General features: G+C 56.1%; 1 protein-coding gene across 1 annotated transcript in view; it reads right to left on the bottom strand.

The window, feature by feature from the left end:
- Positions 1 to 21,015, bottom strand: part of ADAM12 (ADAM metallopeptidase domain 12) — a 286,161-nt gene that overhangs the window by 69,767 nt on the left and 195,379 nt on the right. Inside the window, 4 exon segments of the mRNA XM_045291382.1 lie at positions 3 to 124; positions 6,363 to 6,434; positions 7,365 to 7,430; positions 16,010 to 16,190. Of these exon segments, the coding sequence (XP_045147317.1) occupies positions 3 to 124; positions 6,363 to 6,434; positions 7,365 to 7,430; positions 16,010 to 16,190 (441 nt within the window).

Here is a 21,015-nt window from a genome sequence, read left to right as displayed (position 1 = left end):
TCTTTCTCCAGTCCAGGAACTCGTGCAGGCTGGTGAAGGGGTCCTGGCTTATGGCGCACTTGTCAATGTCGGTCCACACCTCCACCGCCACCAGCACAATGCGGATGTTCAGGGCTCTGTAAAACTGAGCACACGGGTCACCTGTGGGGAGCACGCTGCCCAGCGCAGTGCCCAGCTGCACGGTTGGAACATCATCTAGGGGGGTGGGGCACGCTGCCTTCCTCTTCCTTTCCCTCCTCCCCACGGGGCCATTCGAATGTACACAATCATGCGGGGTGTGTGTGTGGGGGGGGGATGCATGAGCTGCGTTAGGTGGAATCTCTGACGCCATTGATCACTTTGCTGTGACAATGATTAGCATTTCTATGGTCTGCTCGGCTTTGCACAGAACCCTCGCTTCAAAGGATTCACTTAAAATGTGCATATAGATGCACGCTATAGCTAAAGGCCACCAGTTAGTGTCTACGGCAAGGAAAACCACGTTGAGGAGAAGCACAATCCTTGTTCGTCACAAGCAAAATGTCCCATCGCCGACGTCCAGCAAAGGAACCTGGGTTCATTTCCCAGCAAAGGCTCGAGACTTGGGGGTCACGATCAGAATCCGCCGCCTGAAATCAACCGCGGAGGTTTTGATTCAGGGAACACATCCAGCGCCTTCAAGATAACCCGTGCACCGGCCGGTCCCTCTGGAACCCCATGGCCGTTCTTTATCCAGTGGCCAAGCGCGTGAGCGCTTAAGTAGAAGCTGGTGAGGCTGGCGGGACGCGTCTTCTGAAACCACTCACGGTAGGTCTCAGCTCTCCCGCCCCGCCCTTAGCCAGGGCTGGGCGTACTCTGCGTGGACCAGGAATCCTGAGGATGCTAGATGGCCTCCTGGATCTGGCCCAACGCATGGTGCCGTGAGTCCTCGTGCGACACAGGAGGATCACCCCCTGGGTGCTGAGCTGCAGTTCTTCACGGACCCAGCCTCATCGGTCTCCTGCGTAGCAGCAGGGGATGGGGGTGTTTTCCACAGAGACCTCTCGGTCATCAGCTCCACAAGTCTGCACGGTACCATCAGGGCTCCTCTGTCTGGTCTTTGGAGAGGTGGGGTGGGGAGGAGGGGTGGGGTCATAAGTCCCTGGGGAAAAGGGGACAGAAAGATAATGGGCGTTCTACATGAATTTGCGGATGCCCTGAAGACAATGGCCTCTTGGGTCTTCTGTAGGAATGGTGTCAAGGTCTGTGCCTCCGTGTGTCGCTCTCTGGGGGTTTCACTCTGGTGGGATGAGGGGTTGGGCTTGGGGCCATGGGCTGGACCCTGCTGTGTCACCCAGACTGGGGGAGCCCAGTGCACTTTCAGGGCAGGCGAGGCTCCCGATGATTGTGGAGTCTTCCAGAGCCTGTGTAGCTGGGGCGACACAGGAGGAGAGTGTCTCATTCACTGGCAATCCCAGCGGCCAAGGCAAAAGGGTCGTTTTCACCACCAGCTTGGGTCAGGCTGCCTGCCCGCACGCGCAGGGCCCCCTTCTCCGCCGTTAGAAGCAGCTGGGGTATGGGGGGATGCGCACAACATGCTGAGCTCCATTCCAGGGCAGTGAGCTAGCATCCAGGACACTCCCCCTCCCCCGTGGCGCAGCTGACCCCGATTCCAGGCCCCGTGAGCTGGCTCCGGCTTCCCCCTCGCTCGTCTCCCACAGTCATCTGGAGAGCATCAGGTCCTCGGGGGACCCCGAGAGAGCCCTGTCTCCACTGCAGAATGTGAGCTGACTGCGGCCGTCCGCCGAAGCGCCAAGCAGATAACAATTATGGGCATTACATTAATAAGCTAATGAGTCACTTACATGACTAAACGGCTGCCCAATGGCTTGCTTTTAATCAGGACCGGCTTGGCCTGTGCTATTCTCTTGCAAGCTCCCGGGCCAGGCTTTGCCGGTGAGATTTGGTTCCTGGAAGCCTTGGGGGGCCCTAAAAGGCCGTGCTTGGCTGCTGTCCCCCGGCTGGGAGGCGGAGCTGCGGCTCTAGGAGGGGCACAGCGACAGCGATCAGAAGGCTGGCATGCGGGATATACGCTGCAGACACCCACCCTGGTTTGCTCAGGGAAGTCCTCAGAATCAGCTGCCTGTCACCTGTCAAGTGGGGAAGGGGCTTCTCCATGGGGTCGGAGGTCTTGTCATCCTTTCCCAGCGGGGGCTTTTCATAACAAGGAAGGTCCGCCACTCTCAGCACCACCTCTCGTCCGATCAGCAGAGCTCATCCTGGATGCTCTGAGACAGTCTCTCCTCCCCAGACGTGGCGTCACCGGTGAACTGCACACGGGTCCCACTCCCATCAGCCCCTCATGCACTGATGGTCACTCTCCTGCCCGGGGGTGGGGCAGGGTGGGCGGGAGTGGCGGCAGTGGATTCCTGAAGGTTCTTCTTGGGAAGCGATCAGCACGAAGGCAGAATGAGAGTTGACAATGTCCAAGGCACTCATTCGGGAGTGAGTGCTAAAGCTCTCCCGATCCTCATGGTGGCCCTGTGGCTTAAGAACCGTGGCCAAGGACACTGGACTAGGAGACTCAGCCATGGCCATGACGGGCAGGGCTGGGCCCCATGCGTCACAGCACGCAGTGACTCGCCTCTGAGAATGTCTTCTGAGATGGCACACTGTGACTCTAGCCAGAGAGTAGCTGCCAGGCCCGCACAGAGCACACGGAGCCGGGCAATGGCCTCCTCAGGCCCACAAGCCCCAGAACGTACGTGGACATGTCAGTCAGATACACAGCTGAATGGACTCTCCTCCAAACACAGCAGCATACGAACAAACCAATACGGCCTCCTCTCTTGTTGTGCACGACGTGTGACCCTGGCAGCGCCAAGAGGACTTGCATGCCCACCACGGCTGGCCCCAAGATGCTCGCAGACCACCAGGGGCCCAGCGCACAGGGCACTCAGCCAGGGGTCCTGTTGACGACGGCACACTGACCTGCTGAGAAATTGGGGCAACAGCAGCTCAGGTGGGCTTTTCTGGAGGAAAGGTGCCTGGGCCCAAAGATTGGGATTGAAGGACATGTCTCCTGGGGGGCAGCCCCCGAGGGCACTGGCTTTCTTCAGGCAATTTGATGGGGCGCAGAGGGCAGGCATGTCTCCCACCAGCGTGAATGTTCCTGGAAACAGGAGTCACACAGAAGAGGAGGTCCTTCAGGGGGTCACCGGGGGCCCGGCCTTGCAGAATCCACACCTGCTCAGTTCTCCATGCAGCTTTTGTTGGACGGGCTGAGGCAGAAGGCTCCGGAAGCACAGCGTCAGCCAGTTCTTCATTACGCAGGTGCGCTCCCCGCTGCTGCCACCACTGCCGAGTCAGGACCGGGTGACTCCTCTCAGAGCCAGCTGCCCACGGCTGGCAGGGAGGTCAGAGCACCAGCCTCCTTCCCTGCTCCACTGACAGAGGGGCCCTCCCAATGCTCCGGAATGTCACCTTGACCGCGGCGGAATCACTTCTCTGCCTTCCAGTCTGGGTGGGCCAAGCGGTTATGAATTTAGAGTGGCCACGGAGAGCCAGCCTTCCAGCCAATGGGGAAGCTGCCCCTGGAACAACCGTCCTTTCTTGCGCCAGGACAGTCCCCGTTGTGAAGTTGCCAGACTGACATGCGGATCCTTCCACAGAGACCAGCGGTCACTGGTGACTGGACTTCGAGGGTTCCAGGCAGTCTAAGGCACCCGGGTGTCCATATCAGGGCCCTCCGGGGAGTAGACAGCATCATCAGCTTGTGGGCACCACGGATCAGCTCATGCCCACCAGAAAGACTTTCTGTGGGCATCCTGGCCTATAATTGTCAGTGCACGTTATTGACGAGCCCCCAGTTCCTCCTTTCCAGTTTTGCAAATGGAAGCAAGGTATCATGTAGACAAAACGCAGACAAGAGCAAACAGAGAAGGGCTCACAGCATCACTTTTTAAAAGGGGATTTGAGCCATTTCCCATCTGGGCTCAGGACTGCTCATGGTTTCCTCTTGCTTCCGAAGCCCAAGAAGAATGCACACCTTCCCGTTGTTCCACCACTGCCCTTCCAGGTCATGGGGGCTCCTGCTCACAGCGCAGGCATCTGTCAGCGCTCCTGCAGCAGGTCAGCACCATGGGTGGCACAGACCATTTCCTGACCGCTCCACCCAGGGAGCCAGGGTTTAAGAACCAACACCTCGTACACTTGTACATAAACAATGCTCTTTCTGGGCAGCCTCATGTCCAGCCAGGACTGAGACCCAATGCTAACTTCGGTGTTGTCTCTCGACATAAACCCCCAGGACCTGCTGTTTCTTTGCTCTCAGGGCCAGAAGGACATGCCTTTTCAAGGGGTCCTCCGGCATCCACTGGGCTTTGGGATGAAGACAAACTTGCAAAAGTAGCTGCTGAAGGTCCATCAGCAAGCGTGGGTCTCAATGTCACGTCCCCCTCAGGATGCTGGTTCTTCTTGGTTTCCCTGACTTTTGAGACGTTCCACCTGGGCACGTCTCTCTGAGCTCCAAAGCAGCTCAAATTGTCCCACCCCATTCCTCCTCCCTGTCCTTGGCTCCCTGCACCCATGGGCCCAGAAGTGTCATCTGTTTGGTACTAGAGAAGACAGCCCAGTGTCCTGGGCTCCTACTATCCTCAGACCCTGCTCCTTGCTGGCCAAAGTCCTGCCTTTTCCTGTACCAGACTCACACAAGGTGGAGCTAAGCAAGGCCAAGAGGCCCTGCTGGGGGCCAGGGAGGTGAGCATGGACTCCTCTCCTGCTGTCCATACGACGTGAGCAGGTGTCGCCTACCTGCTGGCCCGCTGCAAAGCACGGCTTCCTCTGCTGTCAGATGGAGACGGCAGTGTCGTCTGAGGTATCTGCCCAACACTGAGAGCCTGACCTAGTTACCAATCAGTGCAGTCACTCACAGCAGTTTCCCTTCAATCACCTCCAAGCCCCGTTCTCCTCCTGCCCCTGGGCCCTATCTAGGTTCATGTCTTTTCTTACGCGACCTGGTTCCTACCTGCCCTGTTGGTCTTGAGTTTCTCCAGCCTCCACACTCAGGGCAGGCCTCTTTGTGCCACCCACTGTCTCCCCCCTCTGCCTGCAGACGCCGGCCTCTCTGGTGATGGCAGCTTCAAATCAAGATGGCTTTGAGGGGCACTCAGGGCCCCAGTCACGTGTTTCATCTCCACTGCCCTGGTCCCGTCTGGGCTCCTCGGTCACCTGCAGCAAGTCTTGGAATGCAGGTTTGTGGGGACCAAGGCAGACCTTCTGCAGGGCCACTCCTAGTGGAGCCTGACATCATACTGCTGGAGGGGGCGGGGGACACACCACTAAGTGCTCTGTGAATCAGTCCTCTGCCCTAGGTGCCCCTCCAGCGGAGGGACCGTGGCTGCTTCATGCCGGTGTTCAGGCTCAGCCGGTTCACGCGGGTTTGCTGATCAGAGCCAGGTCTCCGGAAGGGCCTACTCCTCCATATTCCTGGCACTCTGGAAACTCACTTGGAAGACAACAGAGCCCTTTGCACACATAGCTTTAACATCTTTGTGTAAGATGCTGGGGATTTGCACGCCCTCTGCTCACACCACCCTGAAGCAGGAGACAGGGTCTTGCTGGCACCCTGGGCAGCTTCAGGACAGGAGACTCAGCTGGTGGCTTCTGAAGAGACCCCCTGAAGATGGCCAGGCACCCCCAGCACTCTCCCGAGAAGATTCTCTCCCACACCAGATGGTCTCAAAGAACAGGGGACAGGATGGAGCTCTCTGATAAACATGAGTGGTGGACCGAAAGGGCCACAGTGTGAACTGTCGAGGGACAGGGGACAGTGTGAGGTGTCCTGCACCGTGCATGGCTGAAGGACAGGCGTGTGGACCGGTGGTGTGAGGAGTCTGTGGAGCAAATGCTCACCGGGGCTCCTTCCATCTCTGGAATCCTCTTCAGGAGGGTGAACCCCTGACCTGCGCTTCATCCCTGTGAGGGGCTTTCCAACAGCAGAAGAAGCCTAAGGCCAGATCTCGCTCCAGGGCGGTGCACCTCAAGCGAGAGCAGCACCGCCCACGTGAGCGCAAGATGCAGTGTCTCGATGCCCGGTTGGCTGTGGGATTCTGGTAAGGGGTGCAGTGTGGGAATGCTCAGCAGGGTTGGACACAGCTGGTGGAGTTCTGGGTATCTAGGAGAGAGCCCAGAGGGGACTGTCTTCCCCAGACCACAGTCCAGAGAACGTTGGTCTGGTGGCTCCTGGTGGATTCCCCCTGGGCTCAGGGGACGGGCCACTGAATGCCAGCCCAGGGCCTAGTTTGCACCTGCCTTCCTGCTCGGTCAGATGACATGCTCCTAATTCCCTCATTTCTGAACATTTATGGGCTCTGAGTGATTTAATTTCCCGGAAAAGAGCTTACCTTGTCAACGTGATTCGCGATCTCGATTAATCGCTGCTTAACCTTTTCCAGGTCCTTTCCCTGCCTCTGAAACTTAAGGACGTAAAAGGTCAGCATTATTGCCAGCAAGGAGATCCTTCAGCTCTCATCTTCCTGGGAGCTGGAAAACCAGTCTGGGCTTCGGGGATATCAGGGACCCTTCCCTTGGGCACTCTGGGTAAAGTGAGTTTGCAGCCTACTGAGGAGTCTTTCCTGCTGCGGACCCCCTAGAAGCCACCCTGGCCAAGGCTCTGCTGAGAAGTCGGTAGGGGGCGCAAAGTGACAGCAGCATGGCGTGTTTTGGCAAAGACCGACGGCTAGCAGCAGCCCAAAGCCATATTTCATATCATCAGCTCGAATCTAGCTTCCTGGGAAAATTCTCTTTCATTTCGTATTTTAAAACAAGAAGTCATAAACGTCATGGAAGCTCATGGCCACTAGTCAACCAACCCGGCTGGAGGGAGCAGAAACCACCTGAGCCACCTGTCCTCCTCCAGCCGGCTTCCCGCTCACGAGCTCAGGGCCACCTAAGCTCAGGTCTAAGCAGACAATGGGATCAGAGCCCTGGTGGAGCAAGGACTGAGGGCTGGGCTGTGAAGCCACCAGAAGCCGTTGCATCATGGGACAAAAGCCCAGTGACAGTCTCAGGAACTAACCCCCAGGGGCAGTCCCTCTCTCTTCTACGGGGTTGCTTGACAGCACACAGTAAGTCAAGGCTGCCTATGAAAACAGGACAAACAAAGCTACAGGGCCGCCTTGGCTGTTTCTGCACTTCTTGTTCTTAGTTTATAGCATCGGGCGCGACATCTCAAAATCTCCCCCATTCAACTCGCGACTAGAAGACCATTTTATCAAGGAGTTGTTTCCCACACTTTGAAGGCTTGGGAGCAAATGGGGTTGGTCAAAATTAGTCACAACTTGTCCAATGCTTTTATTTTATTTTTGGGGAATCTACTGCTGTGGGCTATTCTGTCGTGCTCTTACCTCTCGGTTGTCCGCTACGATGACCAGCTCCACGTACTTGGTCATCTTCAGGGTCTGTCTCTTATGCTGCCAAAGGACAAGGGAGGTCAGTTTCCAGGCACTGGGCAATGTCTCCCAATCCAATGGCATCCCCAAGGAGAAGATCTATCTCCCTACACCCCTACCAGACTCCCACACCTCCCTTTCATCTCAAAGTCCACCTCTGCGATGGTTCAGGCTGTGTGTCAAGCTGGCCAAGCCAGGCTCCTCAGGGGCTTGGCAGTTACGATGTAATGTGGCTCTGCATCGACGTTCTCATCACCCATGCAGCCATCTGATGTGATCACCTCTATGACCAGATCTGCTCTGAGCAGCCAATCACTTGAGATGGCGTTCCCTCAGGGGTGTGGCCTGCACCCCACAGAGATGGGTGTTCTGGCAAAGCTGGCTGGCTTTTTTGTTTTTCCTCTGAATCATGAATCCAGTTGGTCATCAACTGACCTCCGTTTCCTGGGACTTGTGCCAGTAGCCTGTCACCTGACCTGTTGATCTTGGGTTCGTCAGCCCCGACAGCTACTTGAGCTTGGAGAAGCCTCTAGTCTGACATCTGACCCCCAGACTTGGGGCTTGGCAGGTTTTGCAATCCTATCAATGTTTATCATCCATCCACCTCTCCATCTAGCTATCTAATCGATCTGCTTCACTGGTTTTCCTCCTCTTGACAATCTACCCTAAAGACCTCCCTCCCCCGCCCCGCTCCTCAGCTTCGTGTAAAGCTCTCTTAGCATGAGTGATGAGTTCCCACTTCCTTCTGGGAAATTCCGAGACAGAAATGCAATCTTTCTGCTGTTATCACGGAGAGTCGAAACCAGTAGAATCAGAACAAGTCACGATCATTAGGAAAGAGAACAAGCAAAGAGACAAAGCTCTTTCCAGAACAGGAGCTTGCCAGTGGCAGTTCACCTCAGGCCACAGGTAGCACACCTGAAGGTCCCTAATCCCTGAAGGAGAAAGATGCTCATTCTTCCAGATGTTCCTACTGATTGAGCATCCGGGTGTGCCCTGCCTCCTCCTTCGTGGCCCACATAAAGGGACCTGCTCGGTCCCGAGAGCAACAGCGTACTGGGTATGTGCCTGGAGCAGAAACAGCCTGACTTTTGTGAGGAGATCTGGCCAGAGGGGCCCTGCAGGAGCTACTGCTTGTGGCTGGTGGCTGGAAAGATCCCGGCAGAAGAGTGGCAGGCTGAGGTGGTCTGGGAGAAACGTTTGGTAAAGGGGAACCTGCAAGCTGTTGAAAGTCACGCAGGATGGCTTTGGTGAGAGCCATGTCACAGTGGAAAGTTACAAGAAGGGGGACTAGACTAGAAGGAACATAAAGAAAGAATTCCAAGAAAAAATGAGAAGAATAAAAAGGGGGGGAGCAGCCGGAGGAGGAGGGGGACTGCATGACACCACCAGAGAGAGATCTAGCCCGAATGGAGCCGGTGAGGAGAACACGGACACCTGATGCCAAGGTGTGGGCATGGGGCCGACTCAGGCAGAAGAGGCTGGGTTGCCATTCCCAAGGAGGCAGCTGGCGAGGTGGGTTGTGCTTACATCCAGAACCATGTGAATCCTAGTGGGAGACTCCTGAAGGCATTTTGAGGAGGGGAGAAAAACAGCCATTCATGGAGGGTGGTCCCCAAACAAAACAAAAACAAATCAGACACAGTAAACAAAGCCTTCTGTTCCTGCAGTAAAATGTGGTGGGAGGGAGGGGGGTCCAGGGGACCTAGGCAGGGTTGGTTTCTCAGGGGGCTGCCCGCCCCATTTCAAGTCCACGGCGCACGCTGGCCGCACGTAGACACAGGCCATCATGGTTTATGCCTGCGTGGAAGAAGGCTGCCAGTCACACTATCCTCAGGGAAACATCTTCTCTGAAACCAATCCCTAGCCGTCTGGGATTGTCCAAACAGACTTTCCCAAGAAGAGGGTTTGGATCGGTGCTCGGTCCCGCCTGGCCGCCCAGCCGTGCTGAGTCATGGATTTCGGTGTCCCTAAAGAAACCTGCAGACCTCAAGTAGGGGGAAGGGCAAAGCCAGTGCTGGCAGTGCTCGTGCTAGGGAACAAGGGAGGCCAGGCCTCGAGTCTACGTGTGGCTGGTGTGTGTGAAGGAGCGCGGGATGTGCTGATAAAGGCTATGCCCGTGAACCCAGCAGTCCCCACTGGTGTGTGAACCACGTGGAATTCTTTCCTGGCCCCACGACTCCCTGACCTCTGGCTGGGAACCGATTTGCCTCATGATGCTGGAGAAAGCGCAGCCCCAAAGACAAACCCACAGCACTCAAGGAGGTTCCTCAGGAAAAACTGAAACAAATTGACCCCCGTCCCAGCTGCTGCAGGGGGGCAAGGAGCGGCCAGGCTGTCCCAGCTGGCATCGGGTCACCGTGAGAACACTTATGCTTCCAGATCATGCAAACCAACCCTGAGCACCATGACTGACCGACTGACCGGCCGGCCGACAGTCCCTGCAGCTATCCGAGCAGTGCAGGCATTCTCATGAATTCAGGCAATTGCAAACTCCGGGCAAAGCTTAACCACTGAGTCATGGAAGGCGGGAGGAGGGGGCACGGCCGTCCCCGGCCTCAGAGGTCCATCCTGTCTGCGGCAGCACCCACACAGAGGCTCTGATTTCCACCACGTTCTCCCCCCGGGCTCGGTTTCGGATGACTGGTTCTGCGGAATATAATGCTGATGCATTGTCGCTGGGGCATCCAGCTCGGCCAGCCCTGTGGGCAGTGTCGGGCTGCTCCGTGGGGTTTCTGGGCCAGGGCTCTCCAAGAAACGGGTCACCCAGGCCCGTCTTCTGAGGGTTCTCGGGGAGCCTGAACTAACCAACTCCCAGGCAGGAGCCGAGGGCTTCGCTCTGTGCTTGCCCAGGGTCTCCTGTCGTACGTTTGGATACGGAGAACAGCTTTTGAAATGGGTTGCTTGTGGGGATTTTTATGTTGTGGGTTAGGAACAAAGCTCTTTGTTTTGACCCCAAAGCCCCTGAGGATGGCCTGAACCATGCTTGCTCCAAGGCGGAGGGGGGCGCCTTCTTGGAAGCCTGGATCCGGCGGGAACCTGCTCCGGGGCTTCTCCCAGTCTTTACAACTGTGTTCCCAGAGATGGACGATTCCCCAGACAACCTGCAGCCAGAAGTCTGCCAGCAACTTATCCAACACAACCCAAGTCCACCCGACTCAAGTGCAGAGTAGCTGACCTTGAACTTGGACACACTTTGAGGAGGGACCTGTCTCTGCCGGAGGACACGGTGCTTGGTACTCGAGAAGGTCAGCCAGGGAGAAGGAGAGCCTCCAAGAGACGGGCTTACACAGTGGCTGCAGCAGGGAGAGCAAATGGAGCAAGGCGCCTGGGATGGTGCAGGCCTGAACAAGGTGTCACTCTGCTGCGCCCGGGGGCGCTGTGGGTCATAGCCAACTTCAGGGCCGCTAGCAACAGCAGTAAGTCCGAAGACCAGGTGGAGACTGACGTTCTAATGCATCCTCTTTGTACCTTTCCTCGTAGACAGGCATTGCTACTGTGTGCTGTCACAGCGAGCCCGGCTCAGGGGGGCCTGTGGGATGGAGTAGTACGCTCTATAGGGTCTCCTGGCGTTATTTTAGGAGCAGGTCATGAGGTCTTACCTCCTATGGAGCCACGGGTGTGTGTGTGTGTGGGTGGGTGGGGGATGTTTGAACTGCCGACCTTTGGGTTAGCAGCTGGACTAGACCACCTGCATACATCCCACAAATATCTCCTGGGAGCCGCTGGATGCTCGGCTCTGCCATAGGTGTTGGGGATACAGGAATGGACCTGAACTCAAGGTTATTGAAGGTCAATGCCCTCAGGAAGCTGACAGTCAAGTGCAGGGGTTGGGAACATCTGGCCCTCGGGCCATCTAAAGTCCTGAAAAATCATCGATACCAGCTAACATCACACACCTCACCAAAGAGAGCAATCCCAGCCATCACGTTCCCATCCCAGTCACTGGCCTGGGGTTGATGCTGCTCCCATCAGCCTCCCAGGACAGGGCAGAAGTGCCCCTGTGGGTTTCTTAGACTCTTAACTCTTTACAGGAGTAGAAAGCCTCGGTTTTTCTCCCTCAGAGTAGTCGGTGGTTTTAAACTGCTGACTTTGCATTTAGCAGATCAACACCTAACCACCAGGGCTCCCAGCCATTGCTTTAGGGGCAAGTTAATTAAGTGTTTGACTGAATTTAGCAGGCTGATTTTTAACCTGGTAATTTCATGTGGCCCACAAATGAATGATGTTATAAATATCCAAATGGCCCTTGGCAGAAAAATGGTTCCCCACGTCTGTTCTATCGGGAAGGGCTCAGAGCAGCAAAAAGTGCAGACATGGACATGCCGTGAGGGAGACTGTTCCCAGGAGAGGGAAGAAGCAGGAGGGGAAGTGGGGCATATGGGCAGCATGGCATGGGGGATGGGGAGTACTGTTTCAGGAAAAGGGTTAGCAACAGCTGGGATCCTAGGCTTGGGGAAGAGCCTGGGGTGTTCTCGCAGCAGGCAGGGTGGGGAGTCCAGTGGTTGGGCAGGGAGAGGGAATGAAACGAGGCCAAAGACAGGGAGGGCAGGCCACGGCACAGAAGACAAGGGGCCGTGTGAAGCCGGAGAAGCTCTCGAAGGGTTCATTATGTAAAAGCATCACTCAGGCTGCTGAGAGGAGAACGGGTTATAGGGTGAGGTGAGGGCAAGTTGAGAGAGCGGTGAGGGGGTCTCACAGCTGTCTGGCAAGAGCCGGGGCCCATCTGCGGCAGGAGCAATGGAGGCAGGGCGTCACCAGATTCAAGTCTGGGGTGGTGTAACCAATGACTGCCATTTTCATCCCCCCACCCCCAAAACACACACACACACACACACACACACACACACACACACACACTCCTGCCACCAAAACACACAAAGCCCAGACCACTGCTCCTGTAAGACCAGCAAAGTGAGCCGGGAGCTTTGCTTAGCTTCCTCTGAGCCAGGGAAAGTCATTATTAGCTCAAGTGAAGCTGCAGGCCCTGAGCCCAAGGTCAGCTCCTGCATATTTATGAAGTGAAGCCCTGAGCTCCATCTGCTGAGAAAGGTCACCTCTGCCACCCGCACCAGGACTTGCATGCAGGTGTCGCAGACAGCATGTGTGGGGACACAGTCTCCCGGAGGCTGGCCTCAGCACAGGCCGGAAGACTTGGTAAGCAAAGGGGACTGGGCTGACCAGGCCAGGTGTGATGATCCGCATGGCTCTGGGGACACACGGGTGGTGCTCAGATGGTGTCCCCAAAGCCGGGGCCCAAGGGAGATCTGTCCCTTATCTGTATATACGCCCAGAGAGCTAACAGACTTGAGAGACAGTAGGGGGCCACATTTTGGGATTTGGGGGCCTCTGTTTATATGAATGGAGGTTCAGAGCCAAGGGCCAAGGAAGCCAAAGGCAGGCTTCCTGTGGGCCTTCCACGGCACCAGCTCTTTGCACAAGGCAAGGAGACCTGAGTACTGGGCCTGCCTCTCAGAGGAGCTATGGAAGGCTATGAGGGTGGTTATCTTAGAGAGAAGTGGAAAATGCCTACCACCATTGACTACAAGGTCGGCAGTCGGAAGCCACCAGCCACTTCCTGAGAAATGGATGAGGCTTCCACGCCTGTAAGGATTTGGTCCCCGAAGCCTCCCCTTGTCCGGTAGGCTTGCTCTGAGTTGACATCGGCTTGGTGGCAGGAAGACTTGAGCCACTTGACTGAGGGCAGGGGCATTCGGTAAAAAGCTAAGAGAGCTGCTCTGTGGCCCACAGAGGATGAGTTACCCTGATTCCGGTATAAAGCACAGGCCGAGAGAGGCAGATAAAGGGCATATAACTTGCACACGTACGTCCCTTTCAGATTTACCATACAGGCCTCGGAGCACTTACTGATGGAGACCAGAGACTGCAGCCTTCAGGAGGGGTGACATCTCAACCCTAAGAAAATAACAATCCTTGCAACTGGACCAGTGCGCAACGTCCAACTGAATGGAGCAAGATGGAAGTTATTGCGTTTACGCAGCTCCACAGTCAATGCTCAGGGAAGCAGCAGCCGAGAATCCAAATGAACAATGTACAGCCTTGGGCCAACCTGCTGCAGTAGCTCTCTCTAAAGGGTTAAACAATGTCCCCTGGGAGGACTGGGGACGACTGCCTCAGGCCAGGGTATGTTCCAGTGCCTCCTATGCGTGTGAAAACTGGAGAACAGATGAAGAGGAACAGATTCCTATGAATCACGGTTTTAATGAATAGTCATACCACGGCGTGCAGTGGTTACGCATCGGGCTGCGCTCTGAATGGCCGGCAGTTCAAAACCACCATCAGCTCCTCTGGAGAAAGACTGGGCTTTCTACTCCTGTCAACAGTTCCAGCTTCAGAAACCCACGGGCGGGGGGTGGGTGGGGGGTTCGCTATGAGTCAGCAGTGACTGCATGGCAGGGAAGTCCTTTTTGTTTTTTGGGGTGGGGGCTGTCAGGAGAATCAGCAGATTTCTCCCGGAAGATGTACAGGCCGGCTGCTGCTTTTAAGAAGCCAGGATGGCCAGACTTCATGGCTTTTGGGAGGAAGACATGCCCAGGGAAGGGCCTAGCCCTGGGTGAGCTGGGTGGACACTGCGATTCTGATAATGGGCCAGACGGGAATCCCTGCGGGGCTGGGCACAGTGGGCAGTGGTCCTTCCGTTGTATGTGGGGCTGCTATGAGTCGGGACAACTTGAGGTGCCAACAGTAACGACCTACAGACGCTGTCCCAAACGGTCTCTTCCCCACAATTTCCAGCCCCCAGTACGCCACTCGGTCCAAAGATGGTTTTTGTGATGGCCTGTTCATCCCTGTGCTTTGAATCCAGGGCACTTTCTCTGCCTTCCAGGAAAAACTGCTTTCTGGAGAGGGATAGGGAGCACTAAGTGGAAGTGCAGGAGACAGGTTCCCTTTTCATGGGACAGGTTCATTTACATTTCAATCTGCACGATTAACAAAATAAAACGGTTACTCAGGTCTCTGCCATGTCTGCGTGCAAGTCCAACTGACTGAAAATTACCTTGCCAATCACAGCTCCCAGAACACCCAGTGTAGTTAAAGAATTAAAATATGACTGGCAAGTACAGACCACGCTCCTCTTTGTAATGAAATGGCAAAAACATCTGACTGTCGGTTAAACTGTCAAGTGTGAATCTCTCAACCCGGAGCACGTGTATCCCACAAGCTCTTGGAGGCGGAGAGGCTCAGCGCCCAATGGAGATGTTGGACTCGCTGATGGCGGGTGAGCAGACATCTTCTAGGTCTGCAGCCACTGAGGGTCTGAGGAGCCAAACTTCACGTAAACACGAGGTGGGGCCACAGTGCTAGTCCATGCCACTTCAACTCAGAAAGCCGTGACCCTCCGGAGAAAAGCAGGTGGCAAACCTTCCCCTGAGCTGGAGGGTGAGGGCTACCTTCCCAGGTATGCCCAGTCCCCTGGGGTTTCCACACAGACTCCCTCTCCTTCCCACCCCCACTACCTGTTGAGACACTGATGACCCCCCCTACACCCAACAGGGCAGATGAACCTGCCTGAGGGTCTCCCAGGCTGCAATCGTGAGGAAGCCATGCTGGCTGCTGCATCCTTCTTCAGCAAAGTGGCTGGTGGGTTCAGACCCCTGACCTTGTCAGCTGGCAGCCAAGTGTTTGACCCCTGTGCCCTGACTCCCCCAGAGAGCACTAGGCCAAGGTGAGGCAAGGCCCCTGAAAGGCGTGTGCACCGCCCTCTGTGGGAGCGGGCAGAAAAGGAAGCCAAGGTCATGTGCCGCTGCCACAGGCATCTTGGGAACATGCTGCCATAGCCTAGATGTTGTCTCCCTGAAAATCTGTCGGATGCCTAACCCCTACCCATTGACAGTGCAATCCTGTTCAGAAACCAAGCTTCCTCTGCTAAAGGCAATGCCACCCCAGAGCAGGGGTGGGCACTAAGCCGTATCACTTCTGAGTTCTCAAAAGGGCAGGTCAGACCCAGAGGAGAGAACAGACTGGAGACATCACGGACAGATCCTCAGTGAGCCAAGGCACCGAGGAACGCGAACAGGGAAGAACCTTCCTGAGCAGGAGGCAGAAAGCCTGGACCGTCCCCAGGGATAAGGGGGACAGGCCTTCACAGGATGGACTGGGGGCCAGCAAAGCCTTTCCTCACTCCATGGGGACATGGACAACTCCCGGAAAACGCACGTGCAGACTGGTTCCCTGCCACCTGCAAGCAGGGCCCTAATTGCTAGACCACCGTGCCAACAAGGGGACCTGGGCGTTGTTTCTTCCAGGAGGACAAGAGCTCTGGAGAGTGGGCAGGGCCCGGTCTGGTCTTGCCCATCAGGACCTACCTCGTAAAGACGTATGAGGGGTGAGCTGGGGTCTGTGAGGCTTCCCCAGCACATCTGAGGGGGTACTTTTGGCCACCATTTGCAAGACCAAGGGTGGAGGTTTATGAACCTGGAAAAGCTCTGTCCACACAGAATTAACTTGGTATTAACTGCCCTCAGACCAGGGGAGGGCTTCTGCCATCCAGACACCCATCCATGTCACGGCACGGTGTCCGTACCATGAGCACTGGCTCCCTATAAACACACCATCGGGTGTCCCCTGCCCCTTCTTACCCGCCTTTGGGAGGGTGGTGGCCGGAACAAGCTGTCCACAGAGAGGCCCGAGGCGTTGCCGTGGAACCCACAAGACCCCACGATGCCCTTCAGCTTCTCCGCGGGGATGAGCTTGTATCTGCCGGCGTCGGCTTGCATGGGTTCTAAGGTGTAGGTTTTATTTTCGAACATAACAAGTCCCCTGTTGAAAAAGAAGAGGGAAAAGAACGCACGGTTCTTAACGAGAGTGGGAGCGGACTCAGAAGGCCCAATTTATTTACGGTCGTGGGTGCTAATCAGAAAGGACAGGCCGTGGCCACAGGCCTGCGCAGGCTCACTCTGCATATTTTCTTAAAAGTGAGGCTGAGAGGTTTGCTGGTTTGTTTGGAATGCTTTATGGTAGAGAAGAGGCAGCGTTTTGCATGGTGTGCTGTGTGTGTGCGTGAGAAGGGAGGGAAGGAGGGAGGGAGGGAGAGAGAGAGAGAGAAGGCGAGAGGGGAGAGGGGAGAGACAGAGAGGTGTTTAAACTTTCTCAAGTTACAGTGCCAGGAAGAAACATTGACAGAAGATATTTCATCTGCTTTGAAAGTAACGACACCACCAGAGGAAGCGAGAGCTAACCCTCTGGAGGAAATCCTTGTGCCCTGTTCTTGCAGTTGGAGTTTTTAAAAGGAAATCCCAGTTCCAAATGTTGCCTTGTGATGAGCCCCGTTTTCTCAGACCTGCAGGGGAGCTGGCATGTGGACCTCGAGGCTGTCGGGCTGACCTGGCGTGCCTCAGGGGACTGCCCAGTGCCCCACCAAGGCACCGCCCAGCAGCAGGCACTCTGCAGCAGCAGCAGGTTGGCAGCTCCTCCCTCCGAGGCAGGCTCGAACCCCGGCCTTCCAGTTACCCACGTGCACCGCCCTGGGACTCCCGAATCGGCCGAGTGAAAGGTTTCTGCCTTTACTGCCTTGTGGGAGGCGTGTACATCGCGTGCCCACCGTCAGTCCAGGAGCGTCCGGACATGGAGGCTGCGGTTGGGCCTCTGGTTTTGCTCTGGCTGAGAGTGGACCAGGAGAGGAGGACCATGGTGGGGACTCCCCTGGGTTCCTGGCTGAGACCGAAGTGGCCATTGGCTCCAACCTGTGGCTGCAGCAATGGGCTCAAGCACAGCAAGGACTGAGGGTGGCGTGGGACCGGGCAGTGCTGTGTGCTGATGTGCACAGGGTGGCTGAGTGGGCACCGGCATGAAGGCGCCTGACAACGACAACAACATGCCAACAACATGCCGGCTAGCTGTGTGACCCTCTCTGCCCTTTGCTCCTTCGCCAGTAAGCTCTGCTCCGGGAGGTGGACATGTCTTCTCGTTAGCACTTTCAGCCCCATGACGTCACACGTCGGGGCTCAAACCACAGCGATGCTCTTTGCGCTTCCTAAGGGCAGACACCAGACTTGGGCTCGTGATGACGCATGTTTGCCAAGGTCTGGACATTCCAGGAAGGTCCCTTACTTCGCCCCACCCCTCCCAGTCGTCGTGCTGCCCTGTGCGGGGCTTCGGGAAACCCCCGTCACCAGTCTTTCAAAGGCCAGCAGGGCGTCCCTCGAGAGGAAACAGGCCTGGAGACCCGTTCCTGAGAATCGAACAGTGTCCTTCCTACACAAGAGAACGCTGCCCGGCAGAGAGCTGGAAGGGAGCCCTGGGTTGGGCGGCACTCGGAACCCACGTGGCTGTCGCCTTGGCCCTGGGGGACCAGCGAAGGCGGGACAAGATGATGCCACATTTCCTATGGGCATACATGGGTTGGCCCTAAGTCAGAGCTGCCTGGACGGCAGGTCACAGCAGCAGCGCCTTGTGAGACATCTCTGTTGCTGGGCACCCTGGCTACTGTCCGTGGCTCCTTGGCGCATGCCACGGCGTTAACAAGGGGAGACATGAGGAGAGGATGTGAAAAGGTTCATGGACAACAATGGAATGACAGGTTGGTGGACCCATTCCACGGTGCTTCTAAAGCCCTCTCCTGCTGCCAGGGAGAACTACCCAAGGCTCTCTGAGCCGAGTGCTGGCGTGGGCAGCCCGGTCCAGCGTGGAGGGAGCCCAGGGCGGGTTCCCGATGATCTTAACCATAGAGAGAGCGTCCAAATCAAACACACAGTCACAGGCGCTGTCTTGTCTTCCAGTGTGTACAAACCTTGTGTCTATATCAGACCTCCGTCTCTAGCTCAGGGTCCCGGTGGTGTGTCCAGTGTAAGCTTGGGTTCATTAACCGCGAGGCCGGTGGTTCAGACCCACCAGCTGCTCTAAGGGAGAAAGAGGAGGCTATCTGCCCCTGTAAAGGCTCATGGTCTCAGAAACCCCACCTGGAGGGTCCCCAAGAGTTGGCATCTATCTGTTTGATGACAGAGGACTTGGTTTTGGGTCGGGTCATCTAGGAGGTGGGCAAGAGCACAATGAAAGAGTTTGGAATAGTGTGGTAATTACCGATGAATGAATGAATGGATCAATCAATCACACACGCACACGAGGAGAGCTTGCTGCAGGACACTTGGCACCCATAGGCTTGCTCTACCCAGGGTTCCCACCCACCTCCCACTTGGAATACAGTGTCCATTTCCTGTGAAGGACACGGATGGGGGTGACATAAATCAGGTCTGCTAGAACATACTCTGACCCTACGAGCCAACCAAATATGCACTTGTCAACCTGCTGTTGACCAGCTGGGTTACCCCATCCATTGAGTGGCTCTTCTGTGACGTCCGAGTCTTGGGGGACACAGAAAGGTCATGTCCCTAAGATACTTAGGCCCTTAATGAGAAGAGATCACACCAAGATGTGCCGCAATGAGAGACTGCCCCACAGCTAAACTGCACCAGCCAAATGACTCTTCAGAGCCGGGGAGGCAGAAGTGGTTTGCAGTAACTGAAGGATCTCTGGGTGCTTTTTAACACTCCCTCCGCCCCCCACCCGACTGAGAGTCACCTTATGGAGCTGCAATGGACATGTTTAAAGAACAGGCAAGAAAGCTATAAAATGGGATCTCTCCTTCCCTCGCTAAAAAACAAACGGAATCAACACACCCCTCTCCCTCGCTTTCCTACTGTGCACCCGATTGCAACCCACTGACCGCCCCTCAGAGGCAGACAGATCCAGTTCTAACCAGGAGAAGCAGATTACCCAGAAAGGTTTCTACTTAATGGAAATTTTCTAGAAATTGTTACTTAGTCATAAAATGCTCTCATATCTCCTTTTATCTCTTAAGTCATCCAAGGGCCAGATGTTGGGAAGCCAGGGGGAAGGCCTTCCCTGAGCGCCACATAATTGGCAGCCTGTAAGACAGCTTAATTAAATAATTGCTTTGGACTGTCTTAGGCATAATTAATCATTGAGCCCTAGAGATGGTTGGAAACAACAGCGGCCATAAAATGCAAGGATTCGGGGTTTCTGAGAGGCACAGCTTTGATAGTCTCGCAGCCCTGGCTGGCCCCAAGCTGGATAAGCACACACTTGTTCTGAGTTGAGCACCAGAGATACTGCATTGTACACGTGGGAGTTCCAGTCATCTAAGAGGATAGCATGTAAGGCCAACGCTTGGCCCATGGTAGAGTTGGAGGGAAAGGTCACCTCTTCTGGCCAGGTCAAGATGGCAGCTCTGGGTCCCTCCTCCTCTAGGGGGAGGGGAGGAGGATGGGGCAGACACTGGACTGGCCACCAAGGGTGGTGGTGGTGGTAGGTGAGGTCAAGTTCAGGGGCAGTGAGTTGGGTGTGAGAAACAGAGGGCCAAGGGGCACAGCCTGTTACACTAGCACTGTGTTCTTTTAGAAGCACAGCTCTGGGCTGGTCTGCCATCTTTACTGGGTAAATGACCCCATGCTGGTGCTACACTGGCCACTGACAAGGGTGCGTGGTGCTTCCAGGGAGAGTTGGGGCCTGCCCCTGACCTGCGTGTCTGAGGGCGGGCTCCTCAACTTTACTCTCAAGGTCACTTGGAGGAGGACCAAGGTCCCAGAACAAGGAGGAGTGTGGTGGGACAGGAGATAGGGACCTGCTGCTGGGCAGACGGGGGCTGCGAAGAGAGTGGTGTCCCGCCAGCTGTGCAAGGGAATGATGGTGTGGCTTGCAGAGAGTATTCAAAGGACCAGGAAGACCCAAACAACAAACAAATCTGCAAGCCAATCCACCCTTTCAAAGGGTGCGATCCCACGGTGTTTAGCAGACCCACAAAACCAGGCAACTGTCAGCACTCGCCACTCCCAGAGCATTTCGCCACCCCTCGGCCATGAGGGGTCCCTCCCTGCTTACCCCTCTCCCAAAGAGCCAGGGTCCTGAATGCAGTGTCTTCTTCAGTGGTGATGGGACGTCATAAGCCCATTTCACTGAGAGCGGCCCAAGGTTGCCGTGGTGTTTGGGAGTTCACCATGGAGACCATCCTTTCCTATCCCGAAGTGCTTCTCCACGTCCCCCACGTGGGTGCTACGAGCCTGCCTCCCCGGGCTCCTGGATCCCCAGCCTCGGGTGAGTCTCCCTCCCATGGGCGCCGGCTCCCAGGTTGCTGGTCCTGGGCTCTCTCCTTGTGGGTCAGGAAGCTGACTGCGGAACTCCGGAATGTCTGTGGAGGCACGGTCGGCTGCTTTTGGCGCACCCCACGGGATCTGGGGAGCCAAAGCCCCTAGGAGTAGCACAGCAGGGAGCTGGCGGACCCCCACAGCGGCCCTGGCCGTCTTGGTGGTCGACTCAGGCCAGCATAGCACTCTCATCTGATTTCTCCCGAGACCCTGCCCACCAGCCTGGCTCGTGATGCCTCCTCGCCCAGGTCTAGGTCTGCGTTCTTGAACACCCTGTGGCCACGCGGTCAGAAGTACCAGGCCTGGGAGGAGGAGCCTCATGCTTGGTACAACGGGGGCAGGGAGGAGGGGGGAGGCCCTCCACCAGTTGGACTGGCACCATGGCTACCCCTAATGTGGCAACAACAGTGACGGCGGAGGGCTGGGAGGGGCTCTGTTCTGGTGTACAGGGGTCTCTAAGAGTCAGAACTAACTCGAGGCATCTG

The sequence above is a fragment of the Echinops telfairi genome, unplaced genomic scaffold (genome assembly GCF_000313985.2).
Source record: "Echinops telfairi isolate 266 unplaced genomic scaffold, ASM31398v2 ScPeMD7_70;HRSCAF=299, whole genome shotgun sequence".
NCBI classification, from domain to species: Eukaryota; Metazoa; Chordata; class Mammalia; order Afrosoricida; family Tenrecidae; genus Echinops; species Echinops telfairi.
Note: the sequence above shows the minus strand (reverse complement) of the source record. Positions and strands in the feature narration are given on the sequence as shown.